This window comes from Crinia signifera, chromosome 5 (assembly GCF_055691185.1).
Source record: "Crinia signifera chromosome 5, ASM5569118v1, whole genome shotgun sequence".
NCBI classification, from domain to species: domain Eukaryota; kingdom Metazoa; phylum Chordata; class Amphibia; order Anura; family Myobatrachidae; genus Crinia; species Crinia signifera.
Genome location: NC_139221.1, coordinates 238,246,297 through 238,261,312, shown reverse-complemented (window position 1 = coordinate 238,261,312; position 15,016 = coordinate 238,246,297). Strand labels below are relative to the sequence as shown.

The following is a 15,016-nucleotide window of genomic DNA, read 5'->3' as shown; positions in this document are numbered from 1 at the left end:
ATCAAAAATAAGTATTAACCCATTGTGTATGTATATATTGGCAAGCTTCGGTTGACCTTTTCAGTGTCTCAAACCAAATGTCACTAAACAGGCAGATAATCCCTTTAATGTATTTTAAAAGTCAGTAACAATATCCTAAAATGCCCAACAAACTCTGTAATCCCAATCCACATAAGATGATCCCTCTTAACTTCTTTGTGACCTTATTTTTAGACAGAAAAATTGTCCTGTGGTAAATAAGGCAAAGGGAAATTGCACACAGATTAACCCTCCCCCTCCACATACACACAGTTGGCCTACTGAATCAGTGAATAATTTCACTTTAATTTCTATATTTAGCAAATTAATTCACTTTCATCCATTTACAGGTTTCTCTATTTTTTGTAATTGTTTCGTAAGGTTTTTTTAGCCTCAGTAACTATGTAGGATGGAAGTCCCTTCTGCTTCTTATCTAGAACACCACCTCCGTAACATGCACCTGTAATGGGCCAACAAATTAATTGATTACGATTCTGTGCTGAGAGGCATGCATAGGGTCAGTAGCTGGAGGGCATGCTGATCCTTGTAGTTTGTACTATAAGGAGTGGTAGAGCTACGTGAAAATGCCTAACATGTCAGTTTAACTGAACTGCAATTTACAAATTCCCAAACAATTGTTTTAAGTGACCTTAACACGTCATGTAACAAAATATCAAGATTTGAATTTTTTTTTAAATGGTTGAAAACCACACACACTTGGCAGATGCTTAGCTGTATTGCTGTTATCTTATTTAAGACTGACATAAAAAAAAACTCCTCCCCCCAATAATAACCTTTTCATCAGCCGTTAAAAACCCAGGTTATTGCAATGTTGAACTGATTGCAGGTCAATGTTATGGCTCTTAGAAAAATATCTGGGGTTGAGTGACTGTCTGGGTGTTTAGCAGGGATTTACACAGGAATGACCTGGTAATGCTGCAGTGGAAACAGGTCCTAACCTGGGTTCTGACCTAGGTAACCACCAGAGATTCTGATTGAGCCCTCCTAGTCACTAGATTGTGATGTCATCAGCCAGAGACCCCGAGAGGAGGAGTAGACGTGCTGATACAGAGTTTGGAAAGGCTGACTTTGTAGAACTAGGAGAGAACTGGGCAGGCTGAGGAGACCTTGAGAGGAGAAGCCGCCATGCTGCAATGCTGTGAGCAGTCCTTACCCCTTCCTAGTTTGCACTTTTGTGACTTGAGAGCATAAAAAATAAAAAAATAAAAATCCATATTTAATGAGATCCAAGAGTTATTCAGGGATAGCACCTGTTCAGTGTCAACTGGGCTGACCCTGAATAAATCCTGGTCGAAGGAACAGTGGAAACTGTCTGGCTCAGAGCAGTGTTAGAAATACCAGGTAGGACCTGGGATTTTGCTGGAAAAGCGGTTTAATCCAGCATGCTAATTTTTATAGAAATCATTTGATAAAGATAGATTATCAAAAGAGGTTGGTCCTATTAAGTTTCCTACATTTATGTTGACAGAAATGTTTAGGTTTATATTCTCCTTTTACAAAATTATAATTCTAGTAAGAGGAAATTGTGACTAAATAACGTAACAAAACAGAATGCAGATTTTCTTTTTTTACAGATCACATCTCCAGGCTGATATAATATCTGTGATGATTCACAGTAGGTGGTTTGTTATTCATTATAAAATGTACAACTGTTCCTAAAAATTACAGAAGTGATGTCATCTATTAAAAGGTACAGATTCAATTAGCAGTGGTGTTAACCATGTGGGTAATGCACTATGCAATTATTCTGTGATGTCCCAATGCATAAACCTTCAGGTAATGCACATAAACTCATATAAAGGGTGGCAACTAGGGGGTTTAGGGAAGTGCGTGCTCCGGGAGCTTGATGTGATACCAATATATACGCATGCAGTGGGAGTTTTGAGGGATAAGGTGGAGCCAAATAACTGCTTTGCCCCTGGTGACAAAAAGCCTAGTTTCAGCCCTTCCATAGACTTCAGCCTAAATAGCCAGCATCTAAGGCAGGCTTTCCCAACCACGGTCCTCAAGGCACACCAACAGTGCAGGTTTTATGCTGGCCACACATCACACCAACTTTCCTCCAACCATCCAACTAGTTGGTTGGATGGAATAAAAATATGGTACTGGATGGGAGCAAAAGACAATCAGAAATGTGCTCACAAACCCAGGAAAATGGACAAAAACATTCAGTCAAATTGTTTAAATCAAACTAAAGTACCGTGTCTGAGCGACAGTTTTTGTCCTTTTCCAGATTTTGGGAGCAATTTACTGAAGTTAATATTACATTTGCTCCCAACCAGTACCAGATTTTTATTCCATCCAAGCAACTAGTTGGATGGTTGGAGGAAAGTTGGTCTGATGTGTGGCCAGCATTAGTGATATCCAGGCTTCAGCACAGATGGTTTAATCAGAATCACTCAGGTACTAATTAAGTCACCTGTGCTCAAGCCTGGATATCTTCAAAACCTGCACTGTTGGTGTGCCTTGAGGACTGTGGTTGGGAAAGCCTGATCTAAGGGTTACCCCTCGTATTAATTCTCAGAGAGTGCACTTAAATCACCCTTTGACTAATTGAAGCTGCCCTATTATGTGTGACTAATAGTGTGTACACACGGGTACAATCACCCTGCGATTCTGATTATATAGTCAGAATCGCATCGGTATCGCAAGAAGATCGCAAGGGTTTTAACCCTTGCGATCCCGATATGCGCTCCTGTATCCCACGGCAGAAAGTCTTGGCTGCCTTGACTATATAGTCAAAATTGTATGCCTTCGCATGCATGCCGTGCGATGCGATCCCGATGCAATCTGATTGCATCGGGGATCACATTGCATGGCACATCTCACCGTGTGTACATTCTTAATGTCATCAAAATGTAGGAGGGCCAGGAGCAGATCCATTTCCGAGAGCAGCTACAACCCCCATAGGCTTCCTAGGGATGATGCGATGCTGTCAAATTTATGAAGATTGAAGAATCCTAGGCTTAGCCCCCACAGTGAATGCCATCAGATTTTACTGGAAGTTGAGTTAGCCAACTAATCCTGCCAATGGCGTTCCAAACCTTTTTCACACATATATGTTGTCAAATATGGTACCTAGAAGTTAGGGGAATATAACCCAAGTTAGAAACCAGCCATTACTTTTAACTATGGGGTAACCTTTTTAACACAAAAGTGTAACCCTTGATTTCCCAACAGTCAGGATCCCGGCTGTCACAATCCCGATGTGAAATCCCAACCGCTCAACTGAGAATCACGATCCTGATCAACAGGGGCTATTTTCCCTTGTGGAGGTCCGCGACCCCCCATAGAGGGAGAATAGAATCTGTGGTGAGCAAAGCAAGCTATCAAGCTCTCAAGGGGCATACTGGCAGAAGGGATTCTGATGTTGGTATACTGACAGCCGGGATCCAAGCAGTCGACAAATCATACTGAACCCAATCATACTGTATGCGCTAAGGGGATTATCCAATTACCAACTCCTAAAAAGAAATAAAAAACAGGATAGTATTCAACTATAGCCCAATGGTCATTATCCTGCTCTCCACTTTAAGACCATGTTTTGGGCTGAAAACGGACCAGTTTTGGAGTGATGACACATGGGATCTGGGATAACTTTCTATACCCAGGTGTTATCGCTGCAAAACAGCTCTCCTAGGGCTGGCTATTGTGGATTTTGCTTCATGTGTCTAATAATCCCTGATGAGTGACAGCTATCATGGCTAATTGGTTGGCCCCAGAGGGATCCATTACCTGCGGTTAATTGGATACCACCTCAATACACTATATAAAGCTTTTATAAAGAATACATTCTAAAAGATCAGTCATACATGAGGGGGGGGAGCCGATAGAAGGATGAATTCATCTAGCCACACAGTAGTAAGTGCAGCTATATGCAGCACTTATGCAATGGGGCCCACAATCTGACTAGATCGCTTAGAAAATGACCCTACATCGCCAGGCAATTAAGATCCTGTAAGCAGGATAAATCTAGTCAGTTTGCCAGTCATCTCACCAGAGAAAACTGGCCCCGATAGATCACTCAGCACACAGCGCTGTGTTCTGAGCGATTTTGCATCGCTCAGCACATTAGCCCCATAACTCTGGTCTCACTGATCTTTGCTGACATCCCTGTAAGGCTGTGCAAAAAAATCTCTTAAACTGGCCATACACTTGTGTGACTTTTCCCCTTCGAGACATCACATGCGATCCCCCCTTCCCAAGGCAGCAGTATCTCATGCAATATTTAGTATGTGGTCCTTTTGCATACAATATATACCATGTGATCCCTGCCTGGCTGTGATCAGACATCTCTCCTGGGGATGCGGTCATTTGGTCTACTGCATTATGGTCGACAGTCATTAGGTCGAATCCATTAGGTCGACATGCTAAAAGGTCGACATGACTCTAGGTCGACATGGGAAAAGGTCGACATGATTCTAGTTCGAAAGGTCATTAGTTCGACAGGTCATTAGTTCGACAAGGTCATTAGTTCGACATTGTCTATGTCGACATTCACAAGGTCGACATGGAGTTTTTCACTGTTTTTTGAGCCAACATGTGCCGACAGGCGGTATTTCATGCCCTACCATCCACTAGGGCGTGGTGGGAGAATAAAATAGTGTGCCGAGCGTAGCGAGGCACCGTGCCCGACGCATAGCGAGCGCAGCGAGCGATGCGAGGGGATGCAGTGCACTTTAAACTGTGTCCATGTCGACTGTGTTGACATTCAGGTAAAAAAACAGTGAAAAACCCCATGTCGACCTTGTGAATGTCGACATAGACAATGTCGAACTAATGACCTTGTCGAACTAATGACCTGTCGAACTAATGACCTGTCGAACTAATGACCTTTCGACCTAGAATCATGTCGACCTTTTCCCATGTCGACCTAGAGTCATGTCGACCTTTTAGCATGTCGACCTAATGGATTCGACCTAATGACTTTCGACCATAATGCAATAGACCAAATGATCCCAACCCCTCTCCTGCAGCCAGTGCAACTCACAGGCTCCGATGCAATGCGCATCACATGCCTTTTGGAAACTTTTCATGCGATTTATTGTCGCAATCACATATAAAGTAACCAAATCGCATGTGAATCACCCTAGTGCAGCAGTAGGGAACTGGCGGTCCGTGGTCTGACTCGGGACCGCAAAGGACAGGGAACCGGACCGTCTCTAGAATATAAATTAGGGGGCATGGCCTAGCGGCGGAGGAGAAAAGACGCACTTTCCCAGGGCTCCTGCTTCTGAGTGCTGGCCACCCAGTTCCCGGCCTTCCCCTACACCCTGCTCACCCCCACAGTCAGTGTTGTAACTATAGCTCTGCAGCCCCCGCGGTGGCGGGGAGGCGCAGAGAAAGTTTGGGCGCCGGGGGTCTGCGGGGCTATAGTTACCCGCTGCTGTCTCTGCCGGTACCTGCCTGCCATGCCCGGTCCCGTCTCTCCCAGTGCTGGCTAGTGGCTCCTGCTGCTATTATGAAAATGGACACTTAGAAAATGGCTGCCCCCATACTGCAGACAGTTTTCTGTCTGCAGTATGGGGGCAGCCATTTTCTAAGTGTCCATTTTCATAATAGCAGCAGGAGCCACTAGCCAGCGCTGGGAGAGATGGGACCGTGACGGCACTGGGCACGGCAGGCAGGTACCGGCAGAGACAGCAGCGGGGGGGGGAGGGGTTTGGGGGGGGGGGCCGAAAAATTTGCGGCGGGGGGGGAAAATAGGTAGTTACGCCACTGCCCACAGTGTGTCCTCACCTTGGTCCCGGCACCCCGCCACCTGTGCTGGAGAACTGCGGAGCATAGATCGCTCCTGCGGGTTGCTGCCTCCAGTACTCCTGAAGCCGGGGCCTCGATTTCTGCAGCCCCCTCCCGGATGCTCTGGTTCGGCCGCCGGGGATCCACCTCCTCTCTGCCCGTGATGGGACATAGTGACTGCAGGGATAAGGTCCGGGTGCCTGCTGCACACATCAAGCACACAACAGGAGGCAGACACTGTGCCTGATCTCAACACTGCTGTGGTCATCTACCTTATGTGGGTTCCTGTTCCTCTCGCTCAATAGTAGGTTCCCTCCTAGTGCTCCCTCCCTCCATTAATCTCCTATCTATACTATTTCTCTCTGGGAGATTATAAAATGAATATATAAAAATAGAATATAGATTAGTGCTGCCATATAGTAGCCATAGGCGAATCTAGGTGTTCCCAGTGTGCACTACGTCATTGCACACCGGCGCAGTGCAGGACTGAGAACGCTGATTCGGACTTTGATCAAAATAATTCAAAATATCCGCACTACATTAAAATTTACTTGCCTACCCCTGCTCTAGTGTATGGGCACCTTTAGTCCAGGACGAGATCAGGCTGTGAGGGGGTACGTTGCGCTGACAGTTCTGGCCTTTCCATCCTAGTGTAATGGCAACTCACCCCCTTTTAACAGCTAATTTAATTGACCATATAGTATGTGTAACAGATTGATCTACATGCAGAGAAAACAGATGCGCGCGCACACACACAACCCATACGGTATTGGTTCTGCCAGATGTATACCGTAATCAGAGGACCAATGCCAGCAGCCATAATATTGCTAACTGAGGCAGGGTCGGGTCGTGTATGAAATGTTCCTAAACAGTCACACTCAGCTCATTCTAGTATAGGAGGGAGGGAGGGCGGAAGAGACACTCAGACAGGGGATGGGACTTCCTTGTGATGTGACTCATTTCCACTACAAAGCACAGGCTGTTAGCATTTAGGATGAGCACTCAGCCATCAGAGTACGAACTAGGGATGGGACATCGAAAGAAAACATCGGTCAAATGATGTTTTTCAACATTGGTTGCAAAACATCATTTAGACCTAAACATTGGTACTGTAAACCCGATGTTAACCGATGTTTCGATATTTTTTAAAATAAACTGGTTACCAAAGCATATAATACACTAATAAGCTTCTGAAATTATAAATATTCCCTCTATTAAGTTTATCTTGTTGGGGTGGGTGCAGTTGCACTCTCAAATCCATCACTTAAGTATAAAAGATGCAACATTGCCAACATCAAACATATGAGCAACCCTATTGTTGCTTAGAATAACCATCAGAACAAAGACGCTGGAGCCAGTGCAACTGTAAATTAATGTTTGAAACACGTCTGCATTTGACAAACCAGCCCCCATCCCCTCCCTCAAATAGAAACTACTGTACCTGTCACTCAGGGGGAAATTTACTAAAGGAAATTTGTAAAAAATAGGTGTATTTGTATCCAGAAATACACTTATTTTTGACATTTACTATCCCAAAAATACGGCAATTCATATTTGTATTGATAGCACATCAATACCAATACGAATTGCCGTATTTTCGGGATAGTAAATGTAAAAAATAAGTGAATTTCTGGATACAAATACACCTATTTTTTTACAAATTTCCTTTAGTAAATTTCCTCCATAGTACAGGGTTGCCGACTTTAAGATTCTCCTCTCCGGGAGAAGCCCGGAGAGGAGAGTTTCACCAGCCGCTCAGGGGGCGGGGCTTACGAGTGACATCACTAATCCCCGCCCCCATGCTGGTAAAACAAGGAATTAACAGATTTCCGTGGAGGGGGCGGGGCTAAAATGACGCGATTGTGTCGTTTTAGCTCCGCCCCCTCCTCTGAGCCCCGAGGATTGCGGCATTTTAATGCCGCGATCCGGGGGACAGCGGGGGTCCCCCCTGAATCCGGGAGGGTTGCCCACCCTTCCGGGGGGCCGGGAGGGGGTCCCGATTTTCGGGAGACTCCCGGAAATTCCGGGAGGGTTGGCAACCCTGCCATAGTATCTGCGTCCGCTGTAAGTCACTGCACATGTGCAGTGTGACTGACATTGCATTTCAAAGAAATAAACTGTGCAAATGTCTGCATCCACAACTGAATCAGGCCCTTTGTAAGGTGCTGTGATATGCTTGCTGCATAATAATAAATCAATTGATAGATTGTAAGCTTGCGAGCAGGGCCCTCATACCTTTGACTGACTGTAAATACCCTGTTTGTTGTATCACTGTCTCTTATTGTAAAGCGCAAGTGAATATGCTGCGCTATATAGGAAACTATTAATAAATAAATAAATATGAAGGGAGTTCACCATAATGTCACTACTAGTGACTATCGTACTATACTGTTCATTCTAGCACCCACTATCTTTGAAAACCCATGCAGTTCCTCTTCCCTGCCTGTGGTGTCGCTGTCTGCTGTAGTGCTTCTAGCACAGTGTGGTCTGTATATCAGCACTGACCTGTGCTAGAAACCCCACAGCAGACAGCGACAGTGACTCACTAACAGCACCAGTTGCAGTGAGGCAGGGGTGGGGCTGTCCTGTGTGCTGCTGCTTAATGGCTGGCCAGACTGTCTTTCACTGTCAGCTACCACCCACAGCAGCAGCACACAGCCACACACACATATGAAAGCCCAGCCAGCAGTGATACTGTCATGTTTGTTAATGTTTTTTTATTAGTCTCTTAAGTTTTTAATGAATATAAATCAAGGAGAGAGTGAGCTGGCTGCAAAGCATTGAAAGCAGCACACATTGACACACAAAAGAAAAAACATTGGAAGATTGAGAAAAACATCGGGGGAGAAATCTAGCGATGTTGATGAAACATTGGATCCTCAACATTGCAGGGTTAAACATCGAACATTGGAACCATAAATCCGATGTTACCGATGAAACATCATATGATTACCCATCACTAGTACGAACCCCCCGTGACATGTGCTGCAGGCCTTGGTAAAAGCAGGGCATAGAATAGTGTCCCCCATGGAGGGAAAGGAGGTGTAAGGCAGCCTGGCAGCCCCCCGGTGTGAGCACAGTGACGGGGAAGGCAAGACAGGGTTAAGCACTTCAACTCTGTAACAAAGGGCTGTGACATGTCCCGGCTCAGGGGAATACAGGGGTAACACCATACTCGGGGGTGAATTTATGAAGCTTGGAGAAGTGTTATCTATCCCCATAAAGAACGTTATGAGCAAGGTGATAAGGGTTCAGCCAATCAGCTACAATATGTAAATTGACAGGTAAGAGCTGATTGGCTGAACCCTTATCACCTTGCTCATAACGTTCTTTATGGGGATAGATAACACTTCTCCAAGCTTCATAAATTCACCCCACAGACCGGGACGTCACCTACTTTCCCATATGATGCATAGATGTACGTGGCGGCCACATGCAGCAGCAGCAGCTACCCCGTATCCTCACATGCCTACTGGTAGTGTTATACATCGCAGTACCGACAGTTACAATACAAGCCAGGCCAGATACAACCCTTACAACCCTTACCACAGTGGGACACAGACATGGACAATGGGCAACATCTACAAGTCAGTGTCTCCGGAGCTACTGAGGGGTGAGAGTGGGTACTGCACAGTGCCAGGCTGGCAGCATATACAGAGTCCGGCCATGTACCAGCAGCCTGTACACATCCCATACCGTGGTGAGCAGAGGTCTCATCTGTTCTCCGGCACGGTCCTCGTCCATGGCCTCCCGGTGATGAGCGGCGAGTAGAGCTGGGTTATGCGGGCACACACACTGGATGGCAGAGGGACGTGTGTGCCCCTGGTCTCCGCAGCGCCGGGTACAGCGGTCACAGCATCGGATGGAGGAGGACTAGTGTCACATACACTTACAGCCCGCTCAGCAGCACAGGAGCTTTATGTGAGAGAAGAAAGCTGCCGTGTGCCGCTGTGTTACTCCTCCTACTCCCGGCTCCCCCTCCTCCTTACCCGGCTCCGACGTCCGACCCACACTCTGCTGCTGCTGCTGCCGCATACATGGCCCCCTCTATCTCTTCTATTGGCTGGGCCCTCCCCTTCCCTCTCTCCGGAGCTCTCCTCTGCACTGACTGATGTTGCTGCCGCGCTCCTTCCTTCCCCGGCCCTCACCCCTTCCTCTGTTGTTGTTGTTGCTGCTGCTGCTCCTCTGTGGCTCTAGTGTCTGTCCCTGGGGCCACAGCACTGCCACACACTGAGTGCAGAGGATGAGGATGCCGGGAAGTGTCTGTCTCCTCTCACTGTACGTGGTCACAGAAGCAGCGTGTCTATCTAGGTTTGCATGCATGGGAGTGCTGTGCTACCCATGGACGACATATGTGTGAATATAGGGCCTCATTCAGGGGTAGATGAATGAAGCAGTGGTAAGTTAGGAGAAGCATAGGTGCCGATTCTGTGGGTGCTCAAGGGCCCAAGCACCCACGGAAATTGATGAGCACCCATCCTGCTGCTGGGCTGCTAAATTAACTTGCTCCTTTGCGGCGGCAGCACCCGCATCACCAGACCCACCACCTGAGAAACAGTATGCCGGGACAGCGGGAAGAGTGTATTCCATCTGCGGAGTAATATACGGATATCGGCCGGCCAGCCTGTGCATGCTCTGTGCGTGCTGTGCGGCATTGACGTTTGATGTCTAGGCACTTTGGTGTCGATTTATTAAGCTCGGTTAAGATGCACCAAACTAAAAATGCCATAAAAACCCCAACCACGAGCTAATAGGCGCTCGCGGTCTGGCAGCCAATCAGGAGCGGCCACCAATGCCACTCCTGATTGGCTGCCGGCCGCAAGCTCCTGGTCCAGGCAGAGTATTGAATGAAGATATGCACAGGGACAGAGCTGCTGCTTTGCTTAGAAGTTAGGCAGTGACTATACAGCCGGGCAGCGTACAGGCCTTTTCTGCCCTGCTGTCATATCTCTATAAATTGTGTGCGCCCAGTGGCACTCCCCCTTTGAAATGAGGACAGGTGTTCGGGCGGGCGACGTATCAGGCGCTCGGTAAGCTGCGATGTTCACAGCTTACTGAGTCAACCAGAATCAGGCCCTTCGTTTGTTATTTACCACTAATCCACAAACGTACCCAAACATTGCAGTATGTCTAATCTTTATTTAATAAATCATAATCATCCCATAAACCTAGAAATAAAAAAATATAGGCTAATCGTGTGTAAACACGGTGTAATTTTGGCTACAATTTTGACTACCATATTTTTCGGACCAAAGACACACTTTTTCTCCCCAAAAAAGTGTGTGGGGGGGGGGGGGGGGAGAGTGTGTGTCTTATGGAGCGAATACCATCCACCAGTCAGCAACATAACTGCCGCACAGCAGCGTCCCGGAGCCCCCGTCTGTATACAGCCCATGCACCTGCTCCTTCCCCCCTCCTCCTACCTGGGCAAGGCAGGCAAGTGATCCGGCTGGGCAGCAGGGTCAGGTCGGCAGCAGGTCCCTGCGGTGTATGTGATATCAGTGGCTGGTCCCTGCAGCGGATGGGAACTGGTAGTTCCCAGGTGCGTCTTATGGTCAGGTGCGTCTTATGGAGCAAAAAACACGGTATTTAGTCAAAATAGGATAGAAATAGAATAGTAGTTTGTCAGAATCGCAGCGTTTAGGAGGCTTGCTACACCCAGTGGCGTAGCTAGGGTGGAGCACGTGCTCCAGGCGCCGCAATATCCCAGGGCGCCGGAGCCGTGCATTTGCACTCTGCCGCCGGCTCCCCTGCCCTGCTCGCCCGCTCCCCAGCAAGCCCACTCCACAGTGGTGTAACTCTTCTAAAACCAGTGTTACACGGCCCGGGTAGTAGTGGTGTCGGCGCCGCAGTCCCTAGTCAGCGGATGTGGTCTCCGCTCCTGCGTGTCACCGGGTCTCCTGCTGGGATTGGTAATTCAGTGGCTCAGCCCGTGTGGGAGACCCAGCAGGAGGAGTGTGTTAATGCCGGCACCGGGAGACCCTGCTGTGAGCAGGAGAACAGTGTCACAGCCGGCGCCGGGAGACCCTGCTGAGAGGATGCGATGTCGTGAGACCCGTTACATATAAGGTGACAGTGAAATATTGTGGCATAGGGCATATAGTGCATTATGTTGCAACTAGTCTTTTTTTGTTATTCCATATATCTCCTGGGTGTCATCATTGTGGCAGCTGCAATTATGGGACAAGAGGGACTGCCTTTGTCTCCCCAGCCACTCTTCGTCCTCTCTTAACCTCCCAGGGTCCCCAGCACTCCCCTCAGTTTCTGCAGCCCCCACACTCTCCCCCCAGTTCCCATCTCTCCCCCTTCCCCCTCCCTGACTCACCAGTCCCCTCTCCCTCTCTTTACCCCCGGTCCTGATCTCCCTTTGTACCCCTCCCTGTCTCCCAAGTACCTCTCCCTGTTTCCCCTGCTTTCTCACTTTCTCCTCAACCCCCCTTATTATACACAGGTTGAGTATCCTGTATCCGTACATCCCTTATCCGAATTATTCCTAAAACCGTGGTTTTTGGAATCATTTGAATTATTATTATTATTTTTTAACCCCCTTAACCCTCTTTTCATACTTACCAAGTCCCCGGGCGTCCACAGCAGGCCTCCGGCATCTTCTCCAGGGTCTCCAGCGGTCCCAGGAATGCATTGCGCGAGTGTGCGCGTGCGCCTGTGACGTCACCGGTGCGCGCGCACACTCGCGCAATGCATTCCTGGGACCGCTGGAGACCCAGAGAAGATGCCGGAGGCCTGCTGTGGACGCCCAGGAATTGCGTGGACGCCGAGGGACCATCGGACACCATCAGGGGACAGGCATGTGGCTTTATGTGTAATGGGTATTACAAAGTTCACTAAAATGTGCAATGGGCATTACGGTGTAATGTATGGCTGCGCCCCCTTTTTGCCGCGCAAGAGTGAAACATGCCCTTGCTCCGGCACTGTGGCACCTAGCTACACCACTGGCTACACCAATGTACAGCCCTGCGGCGTCTGTACCGCAAGGGAAAATAGAATGTGCAGGCAAGTCTCTGGGCAGTATTCAATGACGTGAATCGTTGGTCACGGCGATTCTGATTTCAGATTCGCCAGCCATTCGCCGGTTTTTTGACGGCGATTCGCCACGCGTAGGGATTCGTCGGGAGTCGCCGGGACTAGCTGTGTCACCCTATTCAACGTGGCTGAGAATCGCCGCCCCCAACGGCGATTCTCAGCCAATCCGGCGTTTCCCTAAACAGCTTCAGTACTGTAAGAAATTGCAGTGAAATGCAAGAAAAATGCAAATTACCCTGAAAAAACGATTCCAATACAGCAGACTGCAAAAGCTGTGTAATCTCCTCAAAGGCCAAACGAAGGAGTGAGGTGGGGAGGAGAATCATGGGTAATTGAGGTGAACCATGGGTAAGAACAGTGCATTGTGGGAGAAAAAAAAAATACCAGAAAAAATTAAATACATATTTGTATAGCACTTCTACAACCATCAAATCACACAAGGGCAGCAAATAATATTAGATTACACTTGCAGAGTGAAATTGAACACTTAAAACCAATTATTTCACAGGTTCATATCAAAGTTCACCATAAAAAGATGACGAGGGACACTCGGTGAGGAACGGCGATATGAAACAAGAAATAAGAATCGCCAACTTCTCATTGAATACACTTTTGGCGATTCATGGCGAATCCCGTCGACTACCGGCGAATCCCCATGAAAATTCCTATAGACAAAAACCGGCGATTTGTAGCGAATAACATTTGGCGATTGGTGCTTCATTCGCCGGTCGTCATCGGCGAATAGAGGTCGTTGAATAGGGTGATTCGCTTTTTCAGCTCCAAAAATCGCCGGCACACACGAAAAAAACACAGATTCGCCATAAAACTTGGCGAATCTGCCTCATTGAATACCGCCCTATATTGACTGTCGCCTATAGAATTTATTTTGGCTAGGGACAAATAGCAAGATAGTCAAAATCATAAGTGCAGTTAGCTAAAATCGCATAATTGAAATCAGTCAAAATCAGCCATTAGTGTGAATCGCAACATGTATACACTTAAGACCTATACTCAATATACTTGTTTTTTTAATTTATTACTTATTGTTTTTGTAGAAACATGAAAGAATTACAATGTTTTCTTTTTCAATGATTAGAAAAATAATGTTGACAATAGAAGGATTGAATTTTTTTACAATAATATTTTTTTGTTTTTAACTTAGTAAAACATACAGCTAGGTGGTCATTCCAACAGTGTCCCCTCCCGCTCTTTTGAGCTACTATGCCCTAGGGATGAAGTTGCTGTAGTATTGCAGATGCGGGACAACCGCCTTTGAGGAGCGGTTATTGGGGTTGTTTGTATGTGTTGCTCACTTTGTTGTGAGACCAGGTGCTGGGTTAACGTGATGAGTGCGGCATTGAGATCTCTGGTGGAGGCATTTTTTTTACTCCATGAATTGTAATTTGCTCTGATCGTGTGGTTCATTTCAAACATGTGGAGATAGCATTAATGTAATTTTGTATTTTCTGCCTTGATTCGTCAAAGGTATCATGGAACCTATTACTGTCTGCAGTCCTTAGCTCTACGCTATTAGCCAGCCCTGTTAGCTGGGTAGTTTTCATTCCAGAATGTTTGGGGGGCTATTTTTTGGGGATATGACTGGCCTGGGTTCCCATATATGCCATCTGCTTTTTTAATCATCCGTGAAGGGTTGTGTGCTGGGGGTACTTCTATGTTAGTTGGGCGCCCACTAAACTATTTGCTTAGTTTTACGCGTCCGCTAGCCACACTTCGGGCTCAGTGGCTCGCTGTGCTCGCCACACTATATAAGATCAACTCCATGCCGACATGGATAGTGGGGGTATGAGCGTACTTACTATAGTGGGCGCCCAACTAACATAAGTTCCGTGCTGTGTGGTCCAGGTGGACCAAAATGCTTGCTATTGGTTTTGTGTAGGTGAAGGTAGGCTGAATTGGTGAAGGTAGGCTGAACATGCTATCACTGTCAAGGGTAAGTGTGTCCTTCATTTCATGATCCTCCTGTTGTGCTGGATGTGGCTCATCTTGAATATCATTTGGACGTAAAGTAGAGGTATGGGTAATTATTAACTTGTAATGTTAAGTGCTTTACTTTTATTAAGTTTAGAATTAAAAAAAAAAGATAATAATGTAAAGATGCTTACATAATAGAAAATGGTTAGTGCTGTCCCTTTAAATTTTGTTACTTCTTTTTACATTTTTGCATCCTAGGAAAGAA

General features: G+C 46.9%; 1 protein-coding gene across 17 annotated transcripts in view; it reads right to left on the bottom strand.

Annotated features, from left to right (window-relative positions):
- SLC4A7 (solute carrier family 4 member 7) overlaps positions 1–9,798 on the bottom strand; it is a 120,534-nt gene extending 110,736 nt beyond the window's left edge. For 4 of the 17 annotated variants that reach the window (XM_083188687.1, XM_083188688.1, XM_083188690.1 and 1 more), the window contains exon 1: positions 9,475–9,798. In XM_083188687.1, the coding sequence (XP_083044813.1) occupies positions 9,475–9,522 (48 nt within the window). In that variant the 5' untranslated portion in view covers positions 9,523–9,798. The remainder of the gene's footprint in view (positions 1–9,474) is intronic. The other 13 variants (XM_083188699.1, XM_083188701.1, XM_083188702.1 and 10 more) reach the window with 5 other exon arrangements.
- Positions 9,799–15,016: the final 5,218 nt, after the last annotated feature.